Source organism: Equus quagga, chromosome 10 (assembly GCF_021613505.1).
Source record: "Equus quagga isolate Etosha38 chromosome 10, UCLA_HA_Equagga_1.0, whole genome shotgun sequence".
NCBI lineage: Eukaryota > Metazoa > Chordata > Mammalia > Perissodactyla > Equidae > Equus > Equus quagga.
The window spans coordinates 122,457,700-122,471,324 of NC_060276.1; the positions used below are offsets into that span (position 1 = coordinate 122,457,700).

The 13,625-nt window shown below is 64.0% G+C and overlaps 1 protein-coding gene across 1 annotated transcript; it reads left to right on the forward strand.

Moving 5' to 3' along the window:
* The first annotated feature begins 2,847 nt into the window (after nucleotides 1-2,847).
* On the forward strand, nucleotides 2,848-11,791 carry SHOX (short stature homeobox). The gene is made up of 5 exons (XM_046672527.1): nucleotides 2,848-3,130; nucleotides 6,363-6,571; nucleotides 10,425-10,482; nucleotides 10,586-10,674; nucleotides 11,546-11,791. Exons 1-5 carry the CDS (start codon nucleotides 2,848-2,850, stop codon nucleotides 11,789-11,791), a joined length of 885 nt encoding a protein of 294 aa, XP_046528483.1.
* The last annotated feature ends 1,834 nt before the right edge of the window (nucleotides 11,792-13,625 follow it).

The window sequence follows — 13,625 nt, forward strand, 5'->3', positions numbered from 1 at the left end:
CTCGCCTGGGCGAAAATATGGGGAACGGCTGTCCCAGGAGGCGTTGGGGGGGGGGGGGGTCTCCGTCTTGAAAGGGGAGGGATTAAGACGCCCCTCCACCGTGCGCTGCCCACCAGGGAGGGGAGGGCGCCCGGGCCCACCCACGCTCCTCGGCCCCAAAAAGTGAGTCAGAGAGGAGGCCGGCCCCCCCCCCCCCCCCCCCCTGCTCACCGTGAAGACAAAGTTGGATTTTGCAAAAAGGGCATTTGCTTAGAAAGGGCGAGGCCTTTGGAGACGGATGTGGGTGGTTTCGAAACCGTTTTCTGGGCTTGGGCTCATCGAACAACGGGGTCCCCAGTGGAAAAAGGGGCTTATATTCCCTCTCAGGCTTCAGGGTCTTGGATGCGCGAGGAGTCCCCATCGGGTGCCAGTTGGGGAGGCTCCTGGAGGCGGCCAGACTCTGCTCCCGGCCATGTTGCCTCTTTGGGGGGGGGGGGGGGGGGCGGGGGGGGGGCCGCCCTCCCCGGGGGGCTGGGCTGCGAGACTAGCCGGCCCCCCCCGCCCCCCAGGGGGGGGAGGGGGCCGGGAGGCGGGGCAGGCGGCGGCTGGGGGGGGGGGGTCCCTGGGGACCTTCCCCGCCCCTCACCTGAGGCTGCGGGAGCAGCGAGATGGGGCGCAGGTGAGGAGAGGAAAAGTCGCCCCCCTTCTCTGGGGACCCCGGAAAGTTGCTCCTGCCCGGCGTCCCCTCCCCGAAACCTGCTCTCCCTCCCTCGCTCCTCTCTGCCCATCATCGCTCTGCTGTCTCCCGCAAGCGCTGAGTTCAGTTGCCGACGGGGGCCGGGGGGGGGGGGGGCCCCACATCCAGTTGGGGCAGAAGATGCGCCCCACGGGGGGTTCAGGGGTGCGGCTGGGGGCTCGACCCGGACTAGAACCGGCGACTCCGGGGCCGCCGCGCCCCCTGCGCCCCCCCCCCGGCCCGCTCGCGGGGGGGGGGGGGGGGAGCGAGGCTCGCGCCCTCGGCGTCCCCTCCGAGCCGCCCCCCTGCACCCGCCCCGCCGCCCCGCGAGGCGTCCGCGTGCATAATGCATGAGGGGCTATTTGTAATTCCGTGTGATATCCGCGCGCCTCCGCTTTGATTAGACGGCCGCCGTGACAAAGACCTGTTTGTCAAGTGGCCCCGCTCCTTCGCCTTGGCGCTTTTGAAGTCCGGGGGAGGCGGCGACCCCCGAAATCCCAAGGCGCCGGGAGGGAGCGCCGAGCACGTGTGTGCGCGCGCGCGCGGAGCAGAGCCGAGCAGAACAGAGCAGCCCCGGGGACCGACCACGCGCGCGCGGCCCGGATCCCGAAGAAATCATTCCCTCTCCTTCCGACCCCGGAGGAGACAACCGTCTCGCCGAACGCTGGGCGCCATCGCGGGAGACCCCCCATCCTCGGGTCCGTCCGCTTCGCAAACGCTCGGGGGGGGGACTCGAGAAAACGCACCACCGACTGCTCCAAAAAGCACCACACACCCCGGCCCCCATCACACCCCCACCTCAACTCCCCCCAAAATAAGCCTCGTTCCCAGCGCAGAAAGGGAGAGAGGGGGAGACAGCTGAGAAAAAAGAAGGGAGAGGAGAGAAGTCAACTTTATTGGAAGACGGGAGGGTGCAGACAGGCTGACACGTTGGGCTTCCGGGGTTTGTCAAATGCGTTTCGCGTCCTCACGGAGGAGACGGGCTCCCCCGCCAAGCGCGCTGCAGAGGGGCGAGCGGGAAGCAGCTAGTGAGGAAAAGCGGTGGCACGACCCAAAATATATATATTGATATTATTTTCACCCGAATAAAGATCCCACCCACCGGGTTGACAGGAATGGCTCTAAAAAGACTGCAAGGGGTCTGGTCGCGTGCCCAAAGCATCGCTCTTTACCAACCGGTTGTCCCAGGGACCCGCGATCTTGTCCCGGTCTGGACGCCCGCGCTCCGACCGGTGCTCGTGGCCCCGCAGCGGCCTCCGGGGCGCCCCCACTCCGGGCTGTGGGACCCGCTTCTCCCCGCCGCCCACCTTCGGGGACACCCGGGACGCCTTCCTCTTACTTTTTTTTTGGGAGGGGGGGGGGCGGGCGCCTCCAGCCGTGCCCCAAACTCGCCGCGCGCAGCCGCGCCTGCGGGTGCAGCCACCACCTCTCCAAGTTGGGGTTCCGATTTCCGTCTCGGATGGCGCGTCCCCGCCGCCCGGGTGCCCCTGAGTCTCCGCGTCCCTGGACGCGCGTCCGGCCCGGATCCACGGCAGGCGCGGGGCGGTGCTCGTCTCGGAGCCCGGCGGCGAGGACCTCCCGACGCTCCCGAAACTCCTCCTCAAGTTTCGTTTTCCGCCAGCCATTGAGAGCAGCCGGATACCTGTTTGGGGGAGCTGGCGCCTGCGCCCGCCCGAGAGCGCGCGCGCACCAGAGCGCGCGCGCGCGCTCGCCGTGTCTCTCCCTCTCCCTTCCTTCCCAAATCTGCTCTTTACCTCTCCACACCGAGGTGCACAGACGCCAAACAGTGATGAAATGAAAAGAAAGCCAATTGCCGGACTGGAGGTGGGGGAGAGAGCGCGTCTCTGCGTGCGCCCCGCCGCCGCCGCCGCCGCCGCCGCCGCCGCCGAGCCGGGAGCCGTAATTGCTGCAGACACACAAGTCTGGGGGTTGGGCCGACGTACCGGTGTATAAATAGTGTGATCTCAAATTGAAGGCATAAATACCAACAGGAGGAGAGCTACCCTCACACCGACCGGCTTCTCCGCGCCGGGGAGGCGCGCGGACCCCAGCCCGGCTCCCAGCCAGCCCCGCGCCGAGCCCCGCGGACCCCATCTCCCCTCACCACCACCCCCGCCGCCCCGGGAGCAGCCATGGAAGAGCTGACCGCTTTTGTATCCAAATCTTTTGACCAGAAAAACAAGGAAAGCGGCTGCGGCGGCGGCGGCGGCGGCGGCGGGGGCAAGAAGGACTCCATTACCTACAGAGAAGTTTTGGAGAGCGGACTGGCGCGCTCCCGGGAGCTGGGGAGCTCGGAATCCAGCCTCCAGGACATTACGGAGGGCAGCGGCCACTGTCCGGTGCATTTGTTCAAGGAGCACGTGGACAACGACAAGGAGAAACTGAAGGAGTTCGGCACGGGGAGGGCCGCGGAAGGTAAGCACTTGGGGGCGCAGGAGGAGGGCACCCCCTTACTCCCCCGGGGTCGGGGCCTCCTCGCCCCCCGGAGGAGCCTGCGCGCCGCGGAGAGGGCCCCGGGCGCCGCGGCTCGCTCTGCATTCGACCACAAAGTCGGAAATGCCAGCCGCGGCTCTCGGAGGGAGAGGCCCCGGGAAGCCATCGCCAGGCTTTTCGTCAGAAAGCGGGGAGAAGCGAAGCGCGGAGACAAGGAAGGACGGAGGGAGGCGACGGAGCCGAGGACGGGCGGGAGGCTGGGGCCGCGCGCGCCGCCCGCGCACTCGCTTCCCCGGGGCGTCGGCACCGGGCGCCGAGGCGGGAACTCTCCCGGGTCTGGGCGGATCCGGGTCGGGTGGTGTGTGCCCCAAACCCGAGGCTGGCTGTGGGGCTGCCAGCGCCCCTTAGACCTCCTCCCACGCGCGCCGAGGAGAGAGCCACGCGCGTCTCTCCCCGCGCCCACCCGCTTCCCCGCCTCGCGATGGGCCGGTGGTCGCGGAGGCGACGCGCGCAGGGGCCTTCAACGTCCACACTGGCTCTTGGCCGACGCCGGCCTGGAGATTCCAACCACTCGGGTGCCCGCGCAGGTGTCCGGGGTCCGGACGTGACAGGGGGTGGCGGGTGGGGGGGAGACCCCGAGGGGAAGCGAGTGGCTCCGAGAGCGCAGCCGGCCGCGCCGAGCGCGCGTGTCCCGGCGGGGCCTCCTTCCCGCACCCGGCGCGCAGGTTTCGCCCCGATTTGGAAACCGGAGCGAAAAAAGGGCAGCTTTGCAACCGGTCTCCCAGCAAGGCAGGGGTGGTCCCAAGCGACGAGGTAGGGGGGTGGGGGTGGGGGGCCATGAGCTGTCTGTACAAACAGGGCGACTGACAGCAATAAATCAGAGGCATCAAATTGGCTCGATTTCTCAGGGGGACACCCTTGGAGACGCCTGTGATGTCTATTTTTCATTACAAAGAGAAGGAAGGCAGGGGCCGGCCGCTTCTCTCCGCGGGTCCGGTCTCCCCGACTGTCAGCGTGGACAGGGGTCAGACGGTGTCCCCCAGGACGTGCCTTTCTCCCGGGGAGCCCACGCGCCCTGCTTTTCCAGACCCAACGCTCGGATGGCAAGAGTTTGGTCTCCGCGGCCTTGAAAACGCGCAGACGACCCACACATCCCTCTGAGGTTTGACCTTGTGGAAGCGGCGGAAAGCTGGCAGAGGATTAGAAATAAGCCCCCGACCACCCCCCCCCCCCCCCCCCCCCCCCGGGGGGGGCTCCGGCCTGGCCGGGGCCTCACCTCTGGGTTCGCCTCCTCCCTCCGCCGGGCCCCCCGCGCACCTGGCCGTGTGATTCATACAAAGACATTTCGCTTTGATGCAGCCGTGCCTGTCAGCCGGGCCCGGGCCGCTCTTGAAGGCCTAGATTTAATTGCAGAGGTTTGCAGGGCCCCGGGGCGGCTGACCTCTGGGGTTCCTGACCGTTTGTGAGGGGCTGGACCTCTACTCTCCTCGTCCGGCCTCCCCCTTGTCACCCTGGACGGCCAAGGCGGGGTGGTGGGGAGGGAACCCCAGCACAGAGAGGGCGACAGTGGAGGCCTTCCGGAAATCAGAGGCAGAGAAGCAGAGAGACCAGAAGCAAAGGGAACGGGGTTGGGGGTGGGGGTCCCACACATCCCCCCAGCTGTGTCTCCCCCTTTGGCGGGCTGGGCAGGGGCCCTCAGGAGGGGCTGAGCCCCCGGCTGGCATTTGCAGGACGCGAGTGGACTGCAGCGGTGGGGGTCCCCGGGTTCCCGGAGGAACCCCGGAGATCTTGGGGACCCCGGGGGAAGCCTGTCCCGCTGAGCGTCACCCTGCAAAGCCGGCCACCGGCTCTGAAGGACTTTGAGGCCCAGCCTGGCGGCTGGGGTCAGTCCCTGGGGTTCAGACTTGAGGACGAAGGAAGAGGGGGCCGCCTCTGGGAAAGGGTTTGCTGCTGGGAAGAAATAGGGTGTTGCTGGGATCGCCTTGCTTTCATGGGGCGAAAGGCGATTGAAAACCCAAGTTGGGCCGCCCGGCAGTGGGGACTTTAGAGTTTCAGCGGCTGGAGTCCAGTTGGCGGTGAGGGGCATGGCGTCCGGATTTTCCCCTCGCCCCTCTCAAGCTTCCCGGATTCCCCCTTTGCAAGTTTCCGGGTTTGCTTCTCAGGGGCCTTCGGCGCCGTTTCCTGCCCGTTTCGAAAGTGGTGCAACCCCAGGGTCTTTGCAACGACTCCCCTGAAGGCCGGCGTGTTCTCCTTGACACGCAGGGCACCGCTAATCAGGGCACAAAGGTGCTCTCTGCCCGCGCCCAGCGGGCTCCAGGAGGGGAAGAAAAAAAAAAGCGCAAGAAAACACGGGGGCCGCGGAGGTGCCGCTGGCGCGCCAGCCTGGGTTGCAGGCGCCTTTGATTCGCAGTCTCTGAGCTGGGCGACGGGCTGCGTTTTCTGGGTTCGCGTCTTCCCAGTGGAGACCTCATGCTGGGGGAGGGGGGCACCCCCGCCGGCTCCCCCAGCAAATCCAGAGGGTCCCGAAATTTTTGGATGGAAGAAAATGCCGCTTTTGGAGCCCCGGTGGCGCGTCTGCCCGACCGACCGCGTGTGAATGTGTGAAACAGAAAGCGTGACAACCGGGGAAACTGAGGCACTGTGCTCCAGGGGGCACCCTGAGGAGCCCCGGTGCGCCGTTCAGACACGGCCTGGCTTGCTCGCTTAGAAAGAGGTTGGCGCGCGGCGTCCGGAGGGAGGGAGGCCCCAGCCTGGCTCTCCCGGGCCTGGACCCCAGCGTGGGCCTGGGCCTGCCCCATTCCGCCCAAGCGTCTTTGACTTCAAAAATACTACTAATAATAATATTTAACACCCCGCTCCCTTTGCAAAAAAAAAAAAAAAAACAAAAAGGAGGCGATGTCAGCATGCGAGGCGATGTCAGTATGTCAACAGACTCGCGAACTGGAAAATGGAGCAAACGCTTCTGTCCCCGGGTGTAGGCCCGGAAAGCCCGCGCCGCCGTGATCCGAGTTCTTAGCCATGAGCGCGAGTCGGTTTTATCGACTTGCGTCCGGGCGCGCGGTGGCGGAGGCCCCTTTGCAGCGCATGCACGCGCGCCCGTGTGCACCCAAGCGTCCCCACCTCGGGCCGCCTTTCTCGGTGTGTGTTTGCGGGTGGGCGGGGGAGGGGGGGTCTCAGCTCTGTGTCCTCGGCTCCCACCCGCTCCTCCACGCAGGTATCTACGACTGCAAGGAGAAGCGCGAAGACGTGAAGTCGGAGGACGAGGACGGGCAGACGAAGCTGAAGCAGCGGCGGAGCCGCACCAACTTCACGCTGGAGCAGCTGAACGAGCTGGAGCGGCTGTTCGACGAGACGCATTACCCGGACGCCTTCATGCGCGAGGAGCTCAGCCAGCGCCTGGGGCTCTCGGAGGCGCGCGTGCAGGTAGGACGAGGGGTCCCCGGGGTCCCGGGGCGCATCCGGAGCGCACCCCTTCCACCCACCCCGGGGCCCGCGAGGAGACTGGAGCTGGGGAGGGCGCGCTGCAAGCAGGCTGCTCCGAGACGCCCCGGGGTGCGGGTAGCGCGGTCCCGCGTATCCGGGCGCACGGTGCGCCCTCCACCTCCAGCTGTCAGGAATTTGCACGACTTGCTCTCTCCTTCGCACGCTTCCCTTCTTCTCCCCACCACCCCTCCTCAGGGGCCTCCCCCCACCCCGTCCTCTTTGCTCCACTCCTGGGAGCGGGGAGGCGAGGCTGGGGGTGGGGTGGGGGGTGGTCTGGCACGCTGGGCGTCTTGATGAGCGCGGCTCCTGCCCGCCCGCGCGGGGCCCGGATTAACCCGGGCGGGCGCATGAATCGGGGAGACCCCATCTGGCGAACCGCCGCCGTCTGCGGGGCTGGGGGTGAGGGGGGCGCCCCCGGGTGTGCGCGGCACGTGCGTCCCCCACGGGCGGGCCTTTCTGCGGCGTTGGGAACGTTCAGCGCGGCGCCTTCGTTTATGGACGGGGGGAGGGTTGGGGGCCCCCCCCCCGCTTTCTCGGGGGGGGGGTCCCCGCAGACCCCGCCTGGGAGGTCGGGCCTGCAAGCCGGGGCCTTCCCGTGTCCTCGGTTCTCAGGCTTCTGAGCCGGGACAGCGGGGCCTTGCAGACTAAGTAGGAGCGCTCAGTCTCTCCGGGGGCTGCTTTGCAATAAACCGAATTAATATCGCCCACCGGGGAGGGGGGCCTTGAAAAGCGGAGGTTTTTTTTTTTTTTTTTTTTTTTTTGAAGAAGCGGTTCCTTCTTGGTCGTAGGGCCCCCGCGCATTTTGCAACACAACCGTCCTCGGGTTTTCTGGATGAGACGAAAACGCAGATGTGTCTTAGAAACGTTTTTAATTTGCAAAAAAAAAAAAAGAAAGAAAAAAAATTGTCTTATCTTGGTTCGGTGTCTCTTCAGGCGAAAGGGTCTTGTCCGAAAAAAACGGCAGGCGTTTTCTAGAAGCTTCCTGCCAAAGAAGTGAGGGGGGGACCAGGCTGGGGGGGCCCCTGTGTCCCCGGGGCGAGTCCGTTGGGGCCGCAGCGAGGGTGGGTTTCCCACCGGCCACCCTTCTCTGCAAAGATGGATGAGGTGGCGCCGTAGAAATTAATGAAAAGATGAAACTTTCGCCGCTGAAGGGGACATCCACTCTGATGTCATCTCGCCACGTCTTTCTGCCGGGGATCTGTAATATCTCCCCGGCCTTGATGTACTGTTTCTATAAAAATAAATTACTTGTAATTTAATTCCACACTATTTCTTTCAAGTACTCTATTACCGAATAGCGCCTGAGCGGCGGCGGGAGGCAGCGGGTTGGGCAGGAGCCGGGGCCTTGAGTGTCAGTCCAGTTTGCGGGGAGGGGGCCCTGAAAAAAAAAAAAAAAAGGGAATGGTGATCGATCCAGGGGGGGAGCGAATTAAAATTTAACGGCTGTAAATAATAATGCAAATAAACCTGAGAAGAGGAGACCAGAAATAATTTTTTTTTTTTTTTTTGCACCGGCCACAGGGCCAAAAGGGCAGAAGGCGCTCATAAAAATCAATTAGTGCTAACACGGCCCCGCGGTCGCGCGGGTGTCACCGGGGCGGATGGCAGGAATCAAAAGGCCACCACGAGCCGGATTTGAATCCCGACTCCTCCGAATTGTTGGGGGCTCATCCATCGCGGGGGGTGGGGGGGCGGGTGGGGACAGCTCCCCCGTCCCCCCGCGGTCGTTGGAGGATCGGGTTTCAATTTGGAGTGGAAATTTGCTGTAAATAAATTGCGGACCCGATGGAAGCTGGTCCTGATTAACCTTTTATTTTTAGCATCGTCCTGGAAGCTCCCAGCGCCCAGCTGTCAGGGTCCTAATCGAAAGTTATGAGACCGCGGTGCTGCGGAGCGGGGTGGGGGTGGGGGGGGCCGTAATTTAATTACAACAAATATCTCTGGGTTGATGGCGCAGGGAGCTAAATTAAATGTCATTATTCACTGTCTGTAATGGAAATCAGAAGGAAATCAGATTAGGGCGTTTGTGAAAGAAATCGGTGAGTGCCGCTTAATGAAGAAATGACTGTCGAAACCAGTGTCGCGAGCTTTAGTTAGCATATTCCAGTCTAATTGGAATTGACCGCGAATCACCCCGAAAGCCTGATTTACGACCGCTTAACGCGCCGGCTAATTCATCACTTTTATTCTTCATAATGTTGTGTTTTTTTTTTTTTTTTCCTCCCCTTCCCCCCCCCCCCCCCCCCCCCCCCCCCCCCCACCCCCGCGGAAAGGGAAAGCGAGCTGGGCTTTTCCAGATGTCCAGAGGCTTCTGGTTTTGGGAAAAAAAGGCCCTTTCCAGGGGGCACCGTGGGCTCGTGCGCAGACGTCTGGGGGAGCGGACCCCAAGGAGACAGGGGCGCCCAGGACGGGTGCAAAAGGGGTCCAGTCCCACCCGGGGTGGGGGGGGTGGTCTGACACAGAGGGGTCAGGAGGCATGTGCACGCAGCCTTTGCAAATGCACGGAAGGAAGGTTTGCGCGTTTCAGCTTGGAGGGGGCGGCGGGGGTGGTGTGGGCGGACTTTTCTTTTCTTTTTTTTTTGGAATGACTTTTCAAGGCAAAAAAGGGAGCCAACTTTTCCAGGCTCCCTCTGCCTGGCGGGATGAGCTTTTCGAACGTTCTGGAAGGCTCAGCTCTCGTGGGTTGAAAAATGCCTCTGGAGAGTCTGGGAGGGACGGAAAAGTTGACGTTTCTTGGGGTCCCCACCCGCCCCACCCCCGGGGGGTTTTGCTGAGGTTTCTCTGTGCGGGGTGGGGGGTCCCGGGAGCCCCCCAGGCTCTGCGCTTGGAGCGGCGGCGCCCTGAGCACACCCGCCCTGAACTCCCCGGCACGGAGGCCGAGGCCAGGCTGTCCCGGGGGCGATGGCTCCGCGTGGTCAGTGACGGCCGTGCCGGCTATAGGGCCACGGACCCGGGTAGGATAGACGCCTGGGATACCCGTTACGGAAAATTAAGTGACCAAGAACAAGAAGGGAGGAAAGCCCCAGATTTGGCCAGCCCTGGCTGCCTGGAGGCGGTGTGAACGTGGGGATTTTTTGGGGGGAGGGCCACTTTTGCACCCCAATCTTGGCGTCCGGCCTGTGAAGCTAGCTGGGCTGGGCCACGATCCCGGCGCCCTTGGTCGCCCAACCTCTGCCTAGGGCGCCCCCAAATTGGACGTCCTTGGAGAGGCCAAGGGCCCAGAGCGCAAAGCCGGAATTATTGGGGTGCGTGCACCCCGTTTTCATGGATCGCGCACGACTCTGTCCTATTAAGCGGGCCCCTCCAGGCTTCCTAGGGGGCACGGAAAACGCAGACGTTTGTGGCTTCGGGGCGCCCCCAGCTTGATCGGGGAGGAGCCTGCCTTCCGGGAGCTCTTTATCTCCCCCCACCCCGTGCGCGCCCCCCACTCCTCGTCGTCGGCGAAAGTGCAAAAATGTGGGAGGTCGGGAGGGGGGCCATGCCCACACAAGGAGATGGAAAGTCCGCCAGCACCTCATTCTTCACCCTGGATTTATATATCCAGGGGCCCGGCCGGGGCCGAGAAGTGAGTGACAGGCCCCACCTCCTGGTAGCCAGTTACGCGCAGGGCTGGGGTGCGGGGTGCGGGGTGGGGGGCCCTGGGGGAGGGGAAGAAAACGGAAGAGGGGGGCTGGGGGGGGGTGCTCTGCGGGGCCGGGGTCCCTCTCGTGGCCACACCCCAGGCGACTGGGAATTGGGGGCCCCCCGCCGTCCAGCTCACTGGGGTGTGTCTGTCTGTCTGTCCCGTCCGCAGGTTTGGTTCCAGAACCGGAGGGCCAAATGCCGAAAGCAAGAAAATCAGATGCATAAAGGTGGGTGCGCGGGGGGTGGGGAGGTGGGGAGGTGGGGGGCGCCGGCCGGGCCCCCCTCCCCGCCGAGGGGCGGCGTTCAAGGCCCCTGTCTGTCCTCCCGCAGGCGTGATCCTGGGCACGGCCAGCCACCTGGACGCGTGCAGGGTGGCGCCCTACGTGAACATGGGCGCCCTGCGGATGCCGTTCCAACAGGTAGCTCGTTTTTTTTTTTTTTTTCTTGCTTCTGGAACGGCCCCCCCACCCCCAGCCCTCGCCTCCTCCCGCCCCCGCGGAAGAAAGGAGGCCGCGGTTTTACAAGGGCGCATTTATAGACCCGCTGGCACGTATTAAATTCACGCTGTAAAAACTCGCAGTCACCTTTGGGGAGGGCCCGGACAGAAACCCAAGCACGGTTTTGCAAATTCAGAGGGAAAAGCAGCCCACACGCCCCGGGAACCACCCACCCGCTCGCCGCCTGGAGCCTGGGGTTGGGGGGGGTGGAGGGGGGGGAGAAGGGGAGGCTGGCACGTGTCTACACTGCCCCTGCGGACCCCAGGGCTGCGGGTGTCTGCGCCCCTCCAGGACCCGGGCCGACCCCGCGCCTCCGAGTTGGGGGTCTCTGGTCCAGCTCCGAGCAGAGTCAAGAGGGCCCAGTGTGCGGGGTGCGCTGCGTGGACGTGGGGCGGCCAGCGAGTCAGGACACAGCATCGAGGTCCCCAAAGGGACCCGCGTGGGGTGCATGGGGGGACCCTGCGAGGCTGGAGGCCCCGGCTTCGCAGCCCCCCGTGGCGGGTGGGAGCGCTCTGGGCAGAGCGGAGGCGGGGACCCTGAGTCGGAGACGCGTCAAAGGGTCAGAGGACCCGGCGCTTTGGGGAGGACGGGGGGGGTGAGCTGGAGACACCCCGATATTCGCGAGGTCAAGGGGGTGGGCGCGGCTCCCCCAGTCTGGCTCTGTCCGCTGTCTGGCCAGCGGGAGGAGGACGATGGGGTGGGGTGTCCCCGGAGGAGGGTCCGTCCGCCCCCCCCCACCCCGCACCTAGGCGTCCTCCCCGTCCTCACCGCGCCGCGTCTGTTCCCCACGCAGGTCCAGGCGCAGCTGCAGCTGGAAGGCGTGGCGCACGCGCACCCGCACCTGCACCCGCACCTGGCGGCGCACGCGCCTTACCTGATGTTCCCGCCGCCCCCCTTCGGGCTGCCCATCGCGTCGCTGGCCGAGTCCGCGTCCGCCGCCGCCGTGGTGGCCGCCGCCGCCAAGAGCAACAGCAAGAACTCCAGCATCGCCGACCTGCGGCTCAAGGCGCGCAAGCACGCCGAGGCCCTGGGGCTCTGACCCGCCCGCCGCCCTGGGCCCGTTGCCCACGCCGCGCACTGCGTCCTGCACTCAAACCCGCCCGCGTCCCCCACACCCCCGACGGCTGCATAGACCGCCCGGGCGGGCCTGGAGAGGGGGCCTCCCGGGACCGCACGACCCCGCCAGACCCCCCGCAGAGCGTGTGCGGAAAATCGAGAGACAGAGAGAGACACACACAGCAGGAGCTGGCCGCTCAGACCGCCCAGCGCAGCCGTCCACGCAGCACGGCGTCCTGGGCTCCCCCCGCGCGCCTCGTGCAGCCCCGTGCGCGCGCCCCTGTCCGCCGCGGGCGTCTCTCCCCTGTGCATGCGGCCTCGTCCACACCCTCCGAACATCAGAGAGTCTATTAAAAAACAAAAAACCCAGAAAAACCCACAAGATCTGGGGCTGGGCTCCGCCGAAGATGCCGATGTTGGATCGCCAAGCGTTTTCTTCACCGCCACGAACTCGCTTTCGCCCCAGGAGCGGCACGCGCCGTGTGGAGATTATTATTATTATTATTATTATTTGCAAAATGCAAAAAGAAAAAAAAAATTGCACCCCCTCCCCACCCCGCCGGCCCCAAAGGCAGCAATAACGAAACGCCTCTGAGGACCTCGCCGAGGTGGGGGTGCGGGTGGTGCCGGGGAAGCTCCCACGTGGGACCCGTCTGGGGGATACCTGACTTCTGCGCATGCGCACGGTCTGCGCCCAGGCAGCACCGACTTGCTCGATTTTCCGGTCTTTGATGCCCCCCCCCCCCCGGGGGGCTTTTTTTTTTTTTTTTTTAATTGCTGTTTTGCAGACGCAAAGGACATACCTAGAGACACAGGGGCGCGCGCGGGGCGTGGTCGGCAGGTAAAGACTGAGGCAGCGTGAAGTTTAGTGAAATGCAATGAAATTCAGTCAAGTGCAATACTGTATATATTATAGATTTAAGAAAAACAAACAAACAAAAAAACGCAAAAAACGTTAGCACTCTGGATCCCTCGGCTTCGGACTTCTAAGGGCATTAATTCGTCTTGCATGCTGCGGGGCCTGGCCGGCTGGGGCCCCTCGCCGAGAGGACTCGGGGGTGCAGAGGGCGCTGCAGGGGGCGGAGGTGAGGCGCGTCGCAGGTGACGGTGGGACCCGGATGTGCGTTTTCCGATAACGTTGTGCTGTGTCCGTAGGTGGTTGCAACTTTCTTCCTTTTTTTTTTTTTTCCCCCTTCCCTGTGGGCTCCTCCATTGGTCTCCACTGTCTTGGCCGCTGGCGTGGAGCGGAAATGACGTCACCAAAACGTTGGGCGTTCCCACATGGCGCACCTGAGTTTTTGGGGAGCGCTTGAGTTTTGGGGGGGGGGGATGTGTTTGGCGTGTCCTGCGTGCAAAGGGGTGCCCGGCTTGTCCACCTGGAAGAGAGGCCTGCGTTTGTGACTCAGTCTCCCCGGGGGCTCCCCAAACGGAAGCCGTCCGTCTTCTCCTCCATCCTTCTGTCCGTTCCTAACTGGCCATTGCACCGGCCTTTGCTCAAATTCACTCTCTTTGCAAAAGAGGTTTTGATCTTTCAGGGCCATTTTTTTCCCCCCTTATTCCTGATTTTGCTCCATTTCGCCACAAAAATGATTTTGCGTCCGTGTCAGGGAACGCCCACCGTTTGCCGTTTCCCCGAGCAGAAACCTGGCTCCATTCGGACACGTCTTATATTTGGTCACCCAGAAACCCTTGATCGGAATCCAAAGCCCCACCCTAACCCCGCCTTCCACTTTTTTTCTTTGGAATTTTGAAATTTTAGGAAGGCTCCGAAAGGAGGCAGAGGGATGGAGAAAGCAAGTCAGTATTTTTAAATCCCT